This window comes from Oryctolagus cuniculus, chromosome 1 (genome assembly GCF_964237555.1).
Source record: "Oryctolagus cuniculus chromosome 1, mOryCun1.1, whole genome shotgun sequence".
Lineage (NCBI taxonomy): Eukaryota > Metazoa > Chordata > Mammalia > Lagomorpha > Leporidae > Oryctolagus > Oryctolagus cuniculus.
This window is the reverse complement of record NC_091432.1, coordinates 12,856,954-12,876,073: the sequence shown is the minus strand read 5'-3', so window position 1 is coordinate 12,876,073 and position 19,120 is coordinate 12,856,954. Positions and strand designations below refer to the sequence as shown.

Sequence of the window (19,120 nt, the reverse complement as noted above, 5' to 3'; positions counted from 1 at the left end):
AAACAGAGCAGCACTAGATCATAATTTTTAAAAACCACAACAACTAAATGTTCTTAATACCATAGCCCTTTTAAAACACGGTGGCAGGTAGTAGTGGGAGAAGAGAATGTTTCTGTCTCTTCCTACTCTGACCATCCTTATTCCACTGATTTCTCTAGGACTTTTCTACTTGGCCTCTGTGGAAGAGAACTTCCCACAGGGCTACACCAGCAGCACCAGCCTCTGCTTCTACAGTCAGCTCCTGCTGATTACTATATGTGTTCTTCCGCCTTCAGATGTGTATGGGTATTAAACTCTTTAGCCATAACTAAGGCACCCAGAGCCACGGTGGTACACAGATTTATGATATGTCTTGGGCATCCATCTCTGAAAGTTCAATCAGGTGGATGCTGGAGACACACTTCATTTGTAGGAAAGATGCTTTGCCTCACTTCTCAGGATTGGGCCTACAAGAGATTTAAGCTAGAGAAACTTCTTTTATTGTACTATAATTCTGACAGCCCCCGTGCTTTGAAGCTTCTGACATAATGGCTGTGTTAGAAGGATCCTTGTAACAAAGTATCTTGTTGGAGGTTAACACCCCTAGTCATCATCTGATGACCATTTCTTATCACATTCATCGAAAAGTTTGCTGTTTCTAATTTTGTTTGTTTAGCTTCAATCTTGTTGGTAAAGTCACATGGTGGGGATGACCGAAATAATCCCATAGGACCTAAGTTGATATAGTTATAGAGAATGCATTTAAACTAGTGTAAGCATAAAACTGTACAATAAAATGGAAATTTCATGTACTTAACAAAAATTCTGAGCTTGTAAAATCACCTTCATTTCTTTGGTATCAAATTCTTATATTATTACTAATAAAATGATACTTTCCCATAAAAAAAAAAATGAAAGAAAGAAGTCTGGTCCTGACACTATGGAGTACAGTGCCAGTACAGGACCACCTACCCTGGATTTTAGTAAGAATGAGTTAAGCCAATATTTATTTAAGGCAGAAGTTGCAGCTTTTTCTGTAAAGGGTGAGATAGTAAACAGGCTGGGAGGGCCATGTAGTCTGTCATAACTATTTAGTGCTGTTGCTGCAGAAGGAAAGGAGCCACGACAAGACGTGAGTGGATGAGGACACTGTGTTCCAACCAAACTTTATGAATGTTAATGTCACAAACTTTTGATTTTTTTTCAACCACTTATAAGAACCATTCCTAGCTTGCAGGCCGAAGAAATGGCATCAAGATTTGACCTGAAGACCTTAGTTTGCAGATCTCTGCTTTATTTTATTGTTTTTAAAAGATGTATTTATTTATTTGAAAGGCAGAGTTAAAGAGAGAGGGAGGAGACATACGCATACATATGCACGCCCTCATACGCGCATGCACACATACACACAGAAAGAGAGAGAAATCTGCAATCAGCTGGTTCACTACCAAATGGCTGCAATAGCCCAGGCTGGGCCAGACTGAAGCCAGGAGCCTGGAACTCTGGATCTCACATTTAGGGGACAGGGTCCAAGAACTTGGGCCATCTTCTGCTGGTTTCCCAGGCATACCAGCAGGGAGCTAAAACCCTGGTTTAAAGCAATACATTCTGGATTTGTTTCTTCAGATTGAACCTATACCTAATACATATTGGCTCAACACCAGGCAAATAGTAGGTACTCAGTCAATGCTTGTGAAATGAACAAGCACTGCCCAGATGTAAGAGCACAGGAGACAGACATCTCATGCTTACTGGAGGTGCTGGAGAAGGTGTGCTTCAAGAAACAACACGATAGCTGAATTCCAAAGAAAAGGGTACTAGGAACAGCAAAAGAAAAGTGGCTTGAGTTGGCAGTGAATTGATGAAAGTCCAGGCAGAAAGAAGACTGTGTGCAAAGTCCTGAGAGAAAACACAAGATACTTTTGAGAACCTGAAGGTAATCCTAATGACTAGAACCCCAGATGTGTAAGGCAGAGCCTTGCCCATTGGGAAGAAATACCAAGTGGGTTCCCTAAAGTATCTGGACTACACTCAAAGCAACGAAGATTAGGGGCTGGTATTGTGGTATAGTGGGGCTGAGCCACTGCATGCCAACACTGCCGGCATTCCATATGGGCACAGAGTTGAGTCTTGGCTACTTCACTTCTGATCCAGCTCCCTGCTGATGAGCCTGGGAAAGCAGCGGAGAATGGCCCAAATGCTTGGGGCCCTGCACACACATGGGAGACCCGCATGCAGCTCCTGGCTCCTGGCTTCACCCTGGCCCAGTCCTGGTTGTTGCAGCCATTTGGGGAGTGAACCAGTGGATGGAAGATCTCTCTCGGTCTACCCCTCTCTCTCTGTAACTCTACCTTTCAAATGTATCTTTTAAAAAAGAAAGCAACTAAGATCTACTGATGGGTCTTAAGCTGAAGAGTGACATGACTACATGTGGGATTTTAAAAAGATCACTGGCAACAATGTGGACACGCTGGAGGATGACCTGATCAGAGCCAAGGAGGTCAGCCTATATGCCATCTTCACCATAGAGATGGTCCTCAACTTCCTGGCTGGAATGAGCTGCTTTTGCTTCTGTGTTCCCTAAACCTTTGTATGTACAGTAGTTCTATAACATTAACACTATAATAAAAAAATTGAATTTTTTGTTTTCATGTCTTTTTTTTTTTTTGAAAGGTAGAGTGAGAGAAAGGCAGAAAAATAAAGATATATCTTCCATCCACTAATTTACTACCCAGAAGTCTGCAACAGCCAGAGTACTATCCAGGTCTCCCAGCAGGGTAGCAGGAACCCAAGCACCTGGCCTATCACTTGCTGCCTCCCAGGCACAATTAACAGGACACTGGATTGCAAGTGTTAGAGCCAGTACCTGAATCAGCACTCTGGCATGGGAAGCAAGCATCCTAGTGACAGCTTAACCTGCTGTACCACCATATCTACACCTAGGTCTGTCTCTTTCAAATTAACTACATCTTGAAAACAGCACACTGTTTTTATTTTTGCATGTCTCCAGTATAGGAATTTGCTCACAAATAACTGTTATTGAAGTATCTGATTCTAGGTGATCCAGGAACATATCAGACTCATGGCCAAAATTAAAGCAACTAATTTTAACAGCCAATTTATGACTATAAGGGTAATAAAGACCATGCCACAAGATGCTACACAAATGGGATGTCACATCAGCACTCTTCCCACTAAAGCTGAGAAGACAGCCTAACAGTTTGGGTGTGCAAGACCCTCACCGGCATGGGGATCTTGGAGAGTTCTTTCCCAATGCAGTTCTTCATGATGCTCCACAGATTCAGGCTATAGTTTGGCTTGTATGGTATTCTGGTTCTCTTTTCCTTCTTGGTCTCCTCCAGCTGATGCTTGTACTGAGAACAAAAACAAAGCCATTCAATCACCCACAAAGAACAGAAAATCTGTTATTTATAACCTTCCCTTCCCCCATGCTTAAAAAACAGTATTTTCTGTTGTTCTTAGCACTTCAGAAACAAATTCTTGGGACTCAGACCCCAACTCCCTCACCTCTGTTAACTCCCTTGTAAGAATTACCTGTTCATCAAGGCTGATGTCACTGCTGGCTCCACTGATGTTGCTGCCAGTACGTCTGTATGGATGGGAAAAGTGGGAGAACGAGAACAAAGATCAGAACTAGAGTTTGGTCCTTGACATTTCTTTACAAAACAGAATGCCAAGTACACTGTACAAACTTATTGATGGGTGATCAAATGATGACACTTAGAATAGGCATGCATTTAAATACCTACATAGAATGTTTTTTATGTTAAAATAGTTGACAGTTTTCCAGTAAACACTGACACTATGATACTTCTCCTAAAATGTTTCTAACCTATTGATGGCCAGGTATGTTCATTTTCTTTGCCAGTCAAGAGTAACTTACTTGGGGCCTGCGCTGTGGCGTAGCAGGTTAAGCTGCTGCCTGCAGTGCTGGTATCCCATATGGGCAATTGTTCAATTTCTGGCTGGTCTACTTCCAATCCAGTTCCCTGCTAATGCACCTGGGAAAGCGGAGGATGGCCCAAGTGCTTGGGTCCCTATACCCACATGGGAGACCCAGAACAGCTCCTGGCTCCTAGCTTCGGCCTGGCCAAGCTCTGGCTGTTGCAGCCATTTGGGGAGTGAACCAGTGGATGGAAGACCTCTCTCTCTGTAATTCTGCCTTTCAAATAAATAAAGAATAAACCTTTTAAAAAATAATTATAATAACAACTTACTTGTGTCCCAAATTTTCAGGCATGGTGATGATCTCAGGGGCATCAAAAAATTCATTTTCATCATCCTCATCACTCATGTCCCCTTTGCCAGAGCAACACTGATCTATAAAAAGAAAAGCCCTATTTGTTTACTTTGGTTACACTGACCAAATGCCTGGGATAGCAGATTCTTTTAAATATAGACCACAACATACAATAAAAGAGAGAAAGCAGTGGGGAAGCCAAGATAAGCAGCTCCAGTCTGTTGTTACACGCGAGTCCTTGAGAATGTGGAGCTCTTCTAGCATTTGCAGGAAACTACAGGGCTTGGTCTCCCCAAGCGCCACCAAGCGCCTACCTTTACCAGAACCTGCGCTGCCAGAGGTATGTGCAGGCAGAACTGTGGCTCCCCGGAAGGCCCTCTCCAGGTGGTTGTGCTGCTTTGCCAGCTGCTCGAGGGTCTCTTCCAGTCGAATGCGCTGGTCTCTCTCATACTGCAGCGACTTCTGCCATTTTTTACTATGGGTCTGAGCTAGCACGAGGAAATCTCTGCAAGCCTGTAGGGAGAAAGTGTTGATTGTGTCACCTCAAGTCGCCAGACTCCTCTCAGGTTTCTGTAAGCCCAGTCAGTAACCTTACTCTGGGAACTTTAGCTGGCAAATTACATTAAAAGACTTGCCCTATTATTCTACAGTATCAGGGACAGCTGCCATTAAGCTCAAGTCCCCAAAAAAAGTGAACACGGCTCTCATGTTTCTTAAAGCTTTTCTAAAATTTTGAGGGGCAGAGAAAGACAAAGACAGATTAAGTCAAAAAGAGAGCTCCCCTCCAAAGGTTCACTCCCTAAATGCCTGTAATGGCTAGGGCTGGGCGAGGCCAGGCCAAAGCCAGGAGCCAGAAATGCCATCCAGGTCTCCAAAGAGGGTGACATGGACACAACTGCCTAAGGCATTGCCTTTGCTTCCCAAGGTGTGCATTAGCAGGTACCTGGAAACAAGAGCACAGCTGGCACTTGCCAGGCACTCTAACGTGGCAGCTTAACTGTTGTGCCAAACACGCAAGTCTGGTCATCTGTATTTTCCTGGTCGTGAGGACTAAATGCCAGGTGAGCGTACGTATGTGAACTGCACCAAAAGAAGAGCTCTACCAACTGAACAAAGGATGAAAAAAGCATAGGATAATGTTTTCAATAAGTTCTTTAATAAACTTCAGTGACCTAAAGCTAAGAAATTCAGACTCTGAAAACAGAGAAAATGCTCTGAACTAGACCAATTGGGGGGAACTTATTTTCTTCTTATTTTGGTCACTAAAAACAATAACTGACCTTAAAAATCAGAAGCCTACTTGAGGAATGAAAGAAAGGATCTAGAGTAAAACTTCTGACCAATCTCTCCATGGACTCCCTGTGAATATTAGGACCAAATACTAATTCCTGGTTATGAATATAAAGAGCCTTTCACATTATATAGCAGCTACTTGCCTTGTACCCTCCTCTCCAAGCAGCTGCTACAAATTGTTCACCATTTCTTAGAGACAGGTTTCTTTCAGGCCTGTTCACTTCAGTATATGATATGCACTTTGCCGAGAATGCGGTTACTCATTTTTTAAGACCTACGGCAAATGTTACTTCCTTTGTGACACCTCCCCTCAGGAGCTAATGTCTTCTCTACATTTGCCTTACCACTTTGCACATACTTCTATTTTACACATGCATGGCAGTTTCGTGACTGATTTTCTACCACTCCAGATGGATTATGAGCAACTTTAAGACAAAATTTATCTTATTCACATACAGATCTCTAGTTCTTAACTTAGCTGCTTTGTACATAGTAGGAGGCAAGGTAAGCTTAAAAGTTGTGTTCTGTTTCACAGGAACCAAAAGGTGAATACAATATTGGCTCCCCGAATTTCAACTACTGCGTATAGGTTAATAGCTACTAAATTGGTAATTCCTGCCCAGCACTCACTGAGTTTCAATTTAGAACATCCAATTGCCTATTTAAGTTAACTTCAAAATCAGTGGGTTCAAACTGTACTCACCACACTCCCTGAAGGACTCTGCTTTTCCCTTTGATATTCCCCACCCCAAGAACAGCTCCAGGGTCCTCTCAGCTGGTCAAATCAGAAACCTAAGGGATAGCCTTTCCTTAGTTTTGCTTCCTTTCCTACCTCCAATTATCAGATCCTAATGATTATTTGTAAATATTTTTGGAACCTGCACACATCTTTCTATCCTCCATACTCAGAGGCAGTACAGAGTATACACTCTGGAGTTGGACTGTTGGGGTTCAAATCACAGCTCCATCCTGCTATCACACTGTAAACAAAGAAGAACATCTTTCTTAATATGTACACAGAAAACAACAATAGTAACTATCTCAAACGTTTGTTGCTTTACATATTAAGCACTTAGAACCATATCAGGCTAATAAAAAACATCCAATAAAGTGTTAGCTATTATAATTATGAATACACCAAAGTTGATCTCATCTTCTTCTAATCCTCTACTCACTTAGCATAACCTGCATGCCAGCACTCAGTTAACTCCAGTTTCATCTCTAGCTATTTTCTTGCTCTAATACTTAATTACCAGCAGTACCCAGGCTTTGGAGGTGAGGAAGGAACCCACATATGCTACACCACTACCTTATTCCTCATTAACAACACTGATCATAATTAAAACTTAACAGAAGACAATTCTTTGTCAGACATTTTGCTGAGTACTTCAAATCAATTGTCTAATAAAGACGTTCAACAATCCTGTGATGGTCTATTAACATCATCACTGTTTACAGATAAGGAATTGAAGTCACAGAAGATGCAGGCTGCCCCAGGATATACAGATAGGTGACAGAGATAGCTGGATTCCCGGCCTCAAGCTCACATTCCCTTTCTTCATCAGAAGACTCTCCATTATCTTTCTGAATGAAGCTGTGGCACTACCTTCTCGAATCCTCCTAGTCTGGGCTGAACACCTCCAATGTGCTCCATCACACCTCTACACAGCACTTTGTGCACTATATAATGATACATTTCCTTCTTTGTCTTCTCACTAAATAGTAATCTCTGAGGGAAGGGACTACACACCTTGACCCTTAGGGATATCCCTTAGCACAGTGCCTATAAACAGCAGGTGGTCAATAGATAGCAAATGAATACAGGTTTCAAATTTGCTCCCCTAGTTAGATTCACTTTGGTAGTAAGAAAAACTATACAGGTACCCTAAGTAATCAAGGAACTGAGTGAGGTATATTCCTCCTTTGACTTAATTGCCTGTTTAGACTGAAATGCACTAACATGATAATTTTTGACATGCATTATTACATGCCTTGCTGTATCATCACCTAAAAGGTATGAGGGAAACAACACAGAAAAAAATGCATTTCAAGCAATAATCGGCTATGGAAAGGCCACAAGTAGTTCACCAAGGCAGAACAGAACAAGAAAACAAAACTTAACTCTGACTTTCAACAGAATGTTCTTGTTAATACGAGAACACTTAGAACTTGCACACTTAGAACTTGGGGAAGAATTCGCCTGAGGAACAAAGATAAGCACATTTTCAAAAGAAAAATCCAACTAAAGTTTTAGTTTTATGAAGGGGTATTTTATTCAGCAAAATGTTTTCTGCACATCAGAGTAGAAAACAACTGTCCTAGCCTGGGATACACACCCAACATGGATAAAAGGTAACCTTTTATCTCAGAAGACTGTTGTGTCTTGGGCTGGGCTATTGAAAAGACATACTTGGGGAGCCAGCGCTGTGGCATGGCAGGTAAAGCCACCACTTGCACTGCTACATGCATATGGGCACAGGTTTGAGTCCCACCTGCTCCACTTCCGATCCAGCTCTCTGCTGTGGCCTGGGAAAGCAATGGAAGGCGGCCCAAGTCCTTGGGCCCCTGCACCCAGGTGGGAGACCCGGAAGAAACTCCTGGCTCCTGGCTTCCAATTGGCACAGCTCCGGCCATTGTGGCCAATTGGGAAGTGAACCAGCAGATGGAAGACCTCTCTCTCTCTCTCTCTATCTCTCTCTTCTCTGCTTCTCCTTCTCTTTCTGTGTAACTCTTTCAAAGGAATAAGTAAATCTTTTTTAAAAAATAAATAAAAATAAAAGATATACTTGGGACAGCAGGTTGGCCTACCAGTTAAGCCACCATTTAGGACACCCACATTTCATATCAGATTATCTAGGTTAGAGTCCTGGCTCCACTACCAATTCCTGCTTCCTGCTAACGTGCACTCTGAGAGGCCGCAGGTGATGGCTGGAGTATTTGAGTCCTTGCCACCCATATGGGAGGTCTAGATTGAGTTCCCAGCTCCTGGCTTTAGCCCCCGGCTACTGAAGATACTTGGGAGAGTAAAAACCAGCGGATGGGAGAACTCTGTCTCTTGTATAATAAGTAAATAAATAAACATTTTTAAAAGTATATTTATTTACTGTTGATTGACTTTTATGATTTAAGAGGTTTCCCTGATCGCAAAAGAACCAAAAAACAAGCACACAGTTGCTACAAAAGACATCAGTTTGGAAAAAAGAACATGGACCAAACATCAGGAATGACTTCACAATCATCAGGACTGATCTGCTGAATGGTCCTATAAGATACTGAATCTCCCTGCAACCCCCAAGTTGGAGAAAATAATTTGTCCTCTTTCTACTACTGTGAATCAGAGCTGTATTCACACTTCAGAAAATGGCATTAAAATAAAGGTTATCATAACTTCCCATTAAGTAACAAAAGAATTATATGAGAAAAAACAGGTTTTTCCTTCGGTCACAGGAAGCCATGTGAACTAAACTAGCTCTGAGCAGATCTATCACTCTCTATACAAAGGAAAATCTGACTCTGGTGAGGTAATTTCATCCCATTTAATTAGACAAAACAAACTAACAAAATCCTATCCAGAATAAACCCTTTCTCACATTATATTCCTCTCACTTAGGAAATGTCTTTGAGCATTTTTACGTGGAAGGTAACTAAAACAACCTGCCAGGTGAGAATCAGTTACCAGTATGGGAAAAACTGCACTATTAAAGCCATGTATTCATTTCATACCTAACAATGCACCAGTGGTGCTTTGTGTTTACCTGGTGCCTTGTACCCACACAGCTAAAATATTGGGCAAACCAACAAAAGCTCTCCAAAGTCAAAGTCACAAGTAAACAGCATTGTTGTCCCTTCTTTTCAAAAGAAAGGTGCCCAAAGTTGAGTATTTTGTCTTACCAATAGAATTACCTGAAATCAAGGACTAAAGACAAGATTAACCAGTATTTTACAATTCTCACTAGTACTTGAGCCAGCCCCCATTTACCATCCTACACGTTAGAATACTTTAGCAAAATAGGACTATAGTTCAAACTTTTTCACCATGGTGAAAAGACCCATGGAGATTTTTTAGTTCCAACAGATTATAACTGACAATAAATAGATGAGTAAAACCACAACCCAGAGAGGTTAAGAGACTGAATTACTATCACTATCAGATGGCCTGCTGGTTGCAGAAGCAGGTCTGGAACTTTGGCCTAACCCACTCCTAGGCTGCAGCAATGTCCTTCTGACCAACTGAGCACAGCATGAAGGTGACTCCATCTGTGTAGCCTGTTCTATTTAGTGCAACAAACAATGTAACTTAAAGCCCCTGGGCAGTGAAGCAGTACCTAATGTCCTGGGCTTTATCAGATACAGTTTTCTAGCACTTGGGAAGAACTACGTTTCAAAGAGGGAAAGAATCAGAAAGCAACACAGACACCATCTGCACTCACATTGATCATGGCATTGGAGGTTATTCTGAAGAGTGTGGCTCGCTCGTTGACCTGTTTGATCTTTTCGTTGCTCTCAGCAGGCAACTTCAGGGACTCCAGCTCGCTGAGGGAACGCTGCAGGGCTGTGCCATGCTTGGCTATCAAGTCATTGCACGTGCTCAGGTCCTCTACTTTGCTGGAGAGTGTGCGGAGGGTATTCTGCAGCTCAGTCTTGTCAGTTTGTGAGACAGACTCTTCATCTCCTGATTCATCTTTAGGGATGGAAAGGTCAGTTATGTGAGTCTAGAATCAGCAACCTATTAACTCTGCCAACTAGCAAACTGATACTGCTTGTGCTGCGCCATCTCACTTACTGAGGGCCTGACATTACCAGATGGTTTCTTTACACTGGTCCACAGACCGCTTGCATCAAAACACCTGGGGTGCCTCTTAAGGGAGTAAAGTCTCTGGCCCCATTCCCAGACACTTTTAATCTAGCCAGTGTGAGGCAAGGTCCTGCTGCCAGGTATTCCTGATGCACAGTGAAATCAGAGAAACACTGACCTGGAGAAAGGGATGGAAAAGCTGAATGAATCTTGAAATTAGGGATGCATTATTGAGCCTTTTAACCCTAGTTTGAGGGTTCCACTCCAGTCTATGCCAGTGATTATCACGAATCCATGGTCATCTGTTGGGTGATCAATAGTCTTTGTATCAAGTAAATTGAGAATCATAGTCTAGCTCTTTGTAGACCAAGTCCACATCAATAAAAGGCTCATTAATTAATTTTTTTTTCTGAAAGAGAGTTCAGGAACTTCATGAACTCACTTGACACTACAACAACCATGAAAGCAATGCAGGGCCTTATATTAAGTAGCTCTCTATTAAGAAATCAAGTAGAGAACCATTATGTTGTGCCTTCTTCTATCAGCTTTATACTTAACATTTTGTAACTGCAAAGTGCTTTTTTAGAAGTGTCACTTCCTTTGCAGGAGCAAAGGAACAACAGCACTAAAATCAAGACAAAAGAAGTAAAGATAAACCTGACTTATCTGCCAGACAAAGGAGCAAAGCCAGTCGAAATAAAATCTGTTAGCAAAAAATTTATAAAATGACCAATTTTCCTTCCACTGCTTAATAGATATTAAATGCAGTATAGGAAATGACACAGGATAAGATAGATAACAAAAGTCAGCAGGTCAGTTCTAAGTGAACAAGCTCACTACCTCAGGGGAGAAATCCTACTGTTTTCCTTGAGAAAAATCAAAACATAAGTAGACTGTTCTTTTTAATGCAGCAAATGTTGCAAAATGGAAATTTTTCATAGAAAGTATCATTTAGAGTTTTTGGCTAACTACTGTTTCAACTTAACAGTTTCAACAAACAGTTAAGTAAGAAGATGTCAGGAGAAGGTATGGGTAGATACAATTTGTGAGTTATTATAATCCTAACGCTGATCTAGCAATAAAATGATTATTTCTCAAAATTTTAAGGTAGTCAATTGTCATTAAAAGCATCAGCACAACTGTATGCCAGTAGGACAGTGGTTTTCCAGCCTCAGCCAGATAATTATGTGGTGGGGAGGGGGGAAGAGCTGTTGTATGTACTGTAGGATGTAGCAGCAGAACCTGGCCTGGACTCTCCAGACGCCAGCAGCTTGTGACAACCAAAAATGTCTCCAGACTTGCCAAATGCTCCCCCGGCAGGGGACAGAATTGGCCCCAGTTGAGAACCACCACTCCAGGAGAAATACTGCATGATGTGGAGAAGCTTGAGACATCTAGGAGATAGATAATAATCAAATGACACAGCACAAGGCGGGACAAAAGATTTGTGCATAAAGGGGCAAACAGAAAGCTCCCCAGGTATGGTGTTCTTTGCTGCTTACCTGATTCTGCCAGCATCTTCACAGCCTTGGCCTTGGCCAGCTCCAGGGCTGTCACCCAGCGCTGCCGCTCTACTTCTGAGCTAGCTTTCAGATGGTAGGTCTGGGCACCCCCATTGGAAATGATGAAGTTGCAGGAGTCTTCAACAGTGATGTTGGCTGTGGCTAGGTTGATGGTACCACGGCAAGTATGTCTCATTTCTGCCTTTGATCTGTAATAGCAAAACAAAGTTAAGCTAAACATAAAGGTGATGGATGATTTATCCATCAGCATATTCCATTTTTTTTCATAACTAGTCTTTTGGAAAATACGGTATTCTAAGGATTCAGCAAGTTCTGGTCACATTTCCCTCAAATGGCCCCCTAAAATTCAAGAAACAACCAGCAGGAATTTCCTTTCAGAACCTATGTATTTTCTGGGTCAGATTTTATTGCCCTGCTGTTCTTTTCATCATTAACCTGTTAAAAATAGGATAGCTACATGCAAATTAATTCAGCAATTTTTAGTATACAACTAAGTGAGTTTTGACAAATGTATACAATTGTCTAACCAACAGCACAATCGAAAGGTAGAATATTTCCATTACCTCAAAGAGCTCCCTTGTTCCCTTGTGCAGTCGAGAATTACTTTTTACTTAGAAAATGATCAAGTGTTCTCTCATCTCATGCAACAAAATTTCATACAAGGTTCTCATTCCTTAAGAATAGCTTCATTAGATACACTGAACCATCCCCATCACTATAACTCAGCCCAAATGAGAAATGCAACACCATGCTTAGAGTTAAATTGCAGAAGTGTAAAAAGGTAAAGTAGAACATTGAGAGTATTAAATATTGGCTACGGCTCGAATGATATGAAGAATAATTCCCTTTCTGCAGCAGGGGAGAGAAAGAATATTCATGAAAGAATGACCAGGTGGTTAACTCTTTCTGGAAAATGCTCTTTCCCAAGGTCCACCGACCTCTATTGGTGGGAGCTCCTAAGCCATCCTATTAATAGCTAGGAAAGATTCAGCAGATTTGCTCTCAGAAGACTGGGTGTAAAAATTTTCTCAATCTCTACTGACTGACAGTTCTATTAATAGACTAACTTTTGAACTTTACAGCACTGCATGGTGACAAGCTAGACACTTCATATGAAAAATAAAAAAAAATAAAAAAATAAAAAAACAAGCTCCTAGCATAACAGAATGTAAAGTGGAAACTGCTAAGTTTTCCACCACTTGCTGGCTATGCCCAGGAACCTGCATGTTGAGACTGCAGTTTTCCCTGCCTAACTTGGAACATAAAGAGGTCAAAGTCCTTTGCCAACTGCCACAGTAGAAAGCAGAGCCATTTCCCTTTCAGTGGAGCCAAGTGTCCAAATACACCTGGCACATCCAGAATTCGTGCATGCCGGAAACAGCATATACCCTATCATTGCACACTAAAATTCTGTGCACTTGAGGTTTGTTTATTGTGCTCAGGATGTCAGATTTGCTGTTGTTGATTTTGCCCCATCAAACTGGTTTTCCCTCAAACGCACAAATGAACAGTATGTGATAGCCAGGGGTCTCCCTGGACTGGCCCATTTTCCATCCCCTGCACCTGCCACACTGTAACATGAATCCCTGTTTTTTCTATTCTTACCTCCCCACCCCCAAGCTTCAGTTACATTATGAATAATGCAGGCTGAATTATAGACCTACAGCTGACAGGACAGCTTACTCTTGCTTTCTGCTCCAAGGGAGCCACTTGGACCTTCTATCACATTCCTCCTTACGGGCACTTTTCACAAACCACTGCCTAGCAATCTCTTCTGCCTGGATCATCTTTGTGAAATAAAGACCTTTTCCAAATCATAAAGTCTGCAGCAGTTTAAAAAACAGCATGGAACCCTGGGAGTAAGGCAGACTCGACCTAACACTTCCCAAGCTGAGGCTGGGGAAGATACACCTGTGGTTATAAATGATTAGTGCAGAAGCTGGAAACACATGACTGCCAGGATGCAAGATAAGTTCTTCAGGCACTACAGTGTTGGGTGGCATTTTCTGGCTAGAAAGATCTTCCCTGAAAAGGCCAGCCCAAATAGTAATCTAATCTCTAGAAGCTAGCCAAGAAAACTAATACTATGGCCTGACATGGTGTTGTTGGGAGAGCTGGGACTCTGTAAGGGCTGAAGTAAAGGGACATCTATGCAACTGGGCAGGTAAAAAAGTATAAAACAGGTAAACAGAAAGCAGCAGCGTCCAAAGCACACAAGGATGGTTCATCAGAGGATGGGTCTAGGAAGCACATGATCTCAGCTAAAAAGAACCAGTATTGGAAACAGCATATAAGAGAATGTAGGTTTTGGAGGCATGAAAATCAAGAGGGACGACACATGGCTAAATATTTCTAGTAGGGAGATGGGGACCAAAAGAACTTCTGGGAAGAATAAGCTGCCAATGTAGTTGTTAGGAAATACTTCAATGTGATTTTGAGGGTATTCCTTAGATTTGATAACTCTGGGTCCTGCTGCTTGATTGGTTTGCAAGTGGAACCATCTTGGTTGGCAAAGACTGTGACATATTTCCTAGTCCGTGGCTTGGAATGCTTCAGAAGTTTTATCTGTAGTCAGATGGGTACCATTAGCTCTTCTAAGAGAGAAATTAAGAGTGGTTTAAGAGACCACTAAGTTATTAATGTTCACAATGAATACCGATCAAGACTCAAACTCATCGAAGAATCAACTAGCCTACAAAGTGGATCCCATAAGAACTTCCCTGAGAAAAGGCAATAAATTCAAGCCATCAGCTGATACACAATTTTTTTTAAATGGGGAATCAATATTAATAGTGACTTTATGAAGCAAGTCAAAATGTAAGTCAACCAATTATCATTAAAATGATGGTCACTGATAATAGAAAAACGTGTACTTGAGTAGGGGGATAAACTGCAGTAAACTAAAATTTTGGATTTATTATAGAACCTTAAACTGACAATCTGAATGATTAGAAAGGGCTATAATTAAAACAAATTATGAGTACAATGATGCAAATGATACAACTACTCACAATCAACATTGCTTAAGCAGTTAGCATAAGCTAAGGCATTTTACACAGCTTTAAAGCACAGATAAAAACTGTGTTCTTATCAACACCTTTAAATTCCCACCTTAACTTTCTCCTCAAAATTTTCTGAAAGCCAATACAGTGAAAAAGAGATTTGTCTACCCTCTCTTGCCTGGAAGCAGAATGACTACTGGCAAAGGAAAAAGAAATACAGAGTGAGCTGCTCTTCAACATCAGTGTTTTGGATCCCCCCAAAAAGATTTCAGTGAGAAATGCCATTACGTCAAGCAAAGTCCTTAAGGGAGACTTTTATACTTTTCTAAAATATACATAGCAACTATGACCTGTAAACTTACTTGCTACAGATATACAAACACCTTTGTACCTGACTGATTCATATAACAGGAACCTGGTTTTATGTTGCTGTGAACAGAAGTAGTTTCAAACCCTGACTCCTCCAAGACGTTGGGAAAGCGGCCCATGTAAGTGCTGGTTTCCTCATCAGGAAGATGAGAATACCTCTTAACTCCCAGGTGGTTGTTGGCAGCCAACAAAATACTGTTTGCAAAACATCCAGCCACACTGTTCAAGCCCAGAAAATGTGTATGTCCTGCCCCATCATCTCTCTTTACTCCTCTTATCTACAGCAACACGAAAACCCAAAGCAGCATGTATGCTGCGGTCACACGGTGAATACTCAACATTTCTAAAATAAACACTGTCGAACAGAAGTAGTTATACCAAAGACACGGATTCTCCCTTGAATAAAACGTAATCCTAACTAACCGGAAAGATGACAGCCATGTGGGACACAGCACTGAAATCATTCCCATGGGAGGAGGATCTGCCTCCCTGGAGCGCAGATCTCCATTTCGGGGTGTGCAGAAGGCGAGATAAGGAATTACAGGGGTGCTGAGGCCACTCTACGCGCGGTGTCCTTGCGCCTGAACGTGGAGGCGGCCAGGGTGGGCACACCAAGGGCTACGAATAACCTTGAGTTTTAAGAGGCTGGGCATGGGCAGCCAAGACTTGGAGCTAAGTTCCTGGACAGCAGTGGCTCTGAGCACCCCCAGCGGTGCCTGGCTTGCACGGTTAGTAACTGCACCCATGTGGCGGTGGGAAGAAAGGGAAGAACAAACGCTCTCCACACGCCCGGGAGGCCAGCGGACGGGCAGAAGGATGTGGCAGAAGGAACGGAGGGCCGGGGGCTGCCAGTCTGGGGTCTTTCACTGTCATCACGGCGGGCTCCGGCCGCGGGCTGTCCACTCGCGCAGACGACGCGGAGCCCGGGGCGACCTTCCAGGGGGCCGGCGCCGGGGCCGTGGGCTGCGGTGGGGGAGGCACGGTGAGTGACGGCGCCCCGGAAGCAGTTACCTGTAGTAGCTCAGGAGCCCGTTGCTCAGCACGAACCACCGCCGCTGGTAGCCTTTGATGTAATTGGTCCACTTGAAGAGCCAGCCTTCGCGAGCCGAGCCCGAGCCCCCAGTGCCCGAGCTGCCGGAGCCCCCCGCCGGCGGCGTAGGGGCCGGGCCCGCCGCCGCCGCCACTCCCCCGGCCCCGGGCCCCTGGCCGCCCGCAGCCGCCGCGGCCACCGTCCCTGACGCGGCCCCAGAGCCCGGCCCCGCGTCTCCGCGGCCGCCGCCGCCGCCTCCCACCACTGGGGGACCCGCGCCGCCGCCGCCAGGAGCTGCAATGGCTGCCGGGCCCGGCCCCACCACTCCTCTCAGCTCCGTCGCCGCCATGAGCCGCCGCCGCCCGGAGATACAGGACCGGAACCGCCTACGAGAGCCGCCGCCGCTGCCACCCGGAGCGCCCAACACGGCTAGCGCATCAGCCGCCGCCGCGCAGCGTCCCCGCCCCGCCAGGCCCGCCGTGAGGAGGAGGGCTCGGCAGCCTGGAAGGAGGTCGTCGATTGGTGCTGCCGAGTGTCACTTGAAGAAGATCTCTTGGACATTGGCATTTCTCTCGGGCTTGTCATTCTACACCGCCCAGTGAGAGCCCGGGGTGGGACGCGTCCGCCAGACTCTCCGTTGATTGGTTCAGATGAAGGCCAATCAGGCGAGTGCACAAGCTAATTGGTCCTTTTCTGAAGTCCCTAGCGCTCTGGGAGGAAGGGAGAATGCGGAGTGCCTGACCAATTTGATCGCCCATTGGCTAGTGTTCCTGCCACTCTTTTCAGTTTATGCGCCTGTCATTGCCACGTCACCACCTCCCATCACTCTTCTCCTCATCCTCTTCCGCCCTTACGGATTGGTGTTGGCATCAGCTGCTCAATCTTTTCTACCATTTACTGAACGAGTTGAGGGAAAAAGGGAGGTGTCTAGTCTTCAAAACCTCACTTTCATTTCTTACTGGTTAGCATGAATGCCACTCACATATCAACGGAGAGGTCGCGCGATGAGTGGAGACGATTGGCTCCAGGAATTGTGAAAGGTGGAGCTTGGCAATGCTAGCCAATGAAAGGGGCCCTCAGAGAGAGAAGCAGGCCGGAACAACCAACAGGATTCTAGAAGAAGGCTTGGGGGCGTGCCCGCCTGCGTCTAGCTTCTGGGAAGTTGGTGGGTGGTGAAAGTCTCTCAAATGTTGGGGGTGTTTTTGTTTTTGTTTATGTGAGAGTGGGAGGTCGGGTTTCCTTCTGACTTAAGGCGTCAGATAGTGGCTTGTTGGGAGAAGCCTGGGCTGAAAGAGCGGCCCTCGACAGTCAACCTCCGCCTGAATCTCCCATCTGGGGCCTCGTCTGTCCGTCTCGGGCCGAAGGCCTGGCTTTCTGGGGAGGGGGAAGCAGCTTCCCTGCCGCATCCTGGACCCGCGGCCCGCGCCCCTCCTGCGACGTGCGCTCTCCACCCCTTAGCTCTGGATTCTAGACCGTGTCTGCCTCTACTAATTCTGTCCCAGGAGTTGCTGACCTCGCTTCAGGAGAAAATAGATTCTCCAGCACTTGGCATTGGGTCTCTTCCGTACCTAAAGGCTAGTGTTGCTTTTAGCGTCCGGAGCACACGTTGTGTGCACGTGCTTAACTGGCCAGACGTCGTTATTTTTGAGCAATTGATTTTGTTCGTGCATTTGTGGAAGCCACAGATTCAGTAACGTGTAACGTTTAGATGTTGTAAGCTATTGTTATAAATGTAGCCAAAAACACCACACTTCCAGGAATCCAGCACCTGTTACATTTTGCCAGTTTGAACAAACAGTAGAAATAAATGGCTCTTAGTTAGACACTAAGACAAATTGATTTTTTTCTCAACAATGTCCCAGTGTCAAGAAAATAAACTTTAAAAAAAATGATTTTCAAAGGAGAGAAATTTTGTTGAATTTTAGAGACAGAATATCCTTCAAAACTTTAGTGACATGTAGACTATTTTTTTTTTTTTAAAGATTTCGTATATTTATTTGAAAGAGTTACAGAGAGGCAGAGAGAGAGAGAGAAAGAGAAAGTCTCCCATCCGCTGGTTCACTCACCAAATGGCCACAACAGCCAGAGTTGAGCAGATCCGAAGTCAGGAGCCAGGAGCTTCCTCTGGGTCTCCCATGCAAGTGCAGGGGTCCAAGGACTTGGGTCATCTTCCACTGTTTCCCCAGGCCATAGCAGAGAGCTGGATCGGAAGTGGAGCAGCTGGGTCTCGAACCAGCACCCATTTGGGATGCCGGCACTGCAGGCGGCAGCTTTACTCGTTAAGTCACAGCGTTGGCCCCAGGTATTATTTTTTTTTCTTTTTTTATGAAAGTAAAATCAACATACATATGATTGAGCCCTGTCTTTGCTACATAGGGAAAGTCATTTAAGTACTCCAAGCCTCAGTTTTCACTTACGTTAAATAAGTCTAAAACCAGGGCTGGTGTTGTGTTGGAGCAGGTAAAAGCCTCCACTTGTGGTGCAGGCATCCCACATGGGTGCCTGTTCATGTTGGGCTCTTCTGCTTCCCATCCAGCTCCCTGTTAACGTGCCTGGGAGGACAGAGGAGGATGGTCCAAGTGCTTAGCTCCCTGCACCCACGTGAGAGACCCAGAGGAAGCTCCTGGCTCCTGACTTCGGCGGGGCCCAACTCCGGCCGTTTCGGCCATTTGTGAAGTGAACCAGCGGATGGAGGATCTCTCTCTCTGTCTTGCTCTAGCTCTCTCTCTGTAACTCTTCTTTTCAAGTAAAATAAACAAGTCTTTAAAAAAAAAATAGGAACAGGGAGGAGGAAGAAGGTTGGGAGCATGGGTGTGAAGGAGGGTAGGGTTGGAAGTATCACTATGTTCCTGCATCTGTATAGATGAA

General features: G+C 44.1%; 1 protein-coding gene and 1 pseudogene across 2 annotated transcripts in view; one reads left to right on the top strand and one right to left on the bottom strand.

The window, feature by feature from the left end:
• The window catches only part of OSBP (oxysterol binding protein), a 42,313-nt gene extending 25,638 nt beyond the window's left edge, over positions 1–16,675 (bottom strand). The window contains 7 exon segments of one of the 2 annotated variants that reach the window (NM_001082233.1): positions 3,222–3,353; positions 3,535–3,589; positions 4,218–4,320; positions 4,555–4,753; positions 9,964–10,214; positions 11,831–12,039; positions 16,234–16,675. In NM_001082233.1, the coding sequence (NP_001075702.1) occupies positions 3,222–3,353; positions 3,535–3,589; positions 4,218–4,320; positions 4,555–4,753; positions 9,964–10,214; positions 11,831–12,039; positions 16,234–16,601 (1,317 nt within the window). In that variant the 5' untranslated portion in view covers positions 16,602–16,675. 2 annotated transcript variants of the gene reach the window in all.
• LOC108177917 (phosphatidylinositol N-acetylglucosaminyltransferase subunit Y-like) lies at positions 107–410 on the top strand (annotated as a pseudogene).
• Positions 16,676–19,120: the final 2,445 nt, after the last annotated feature.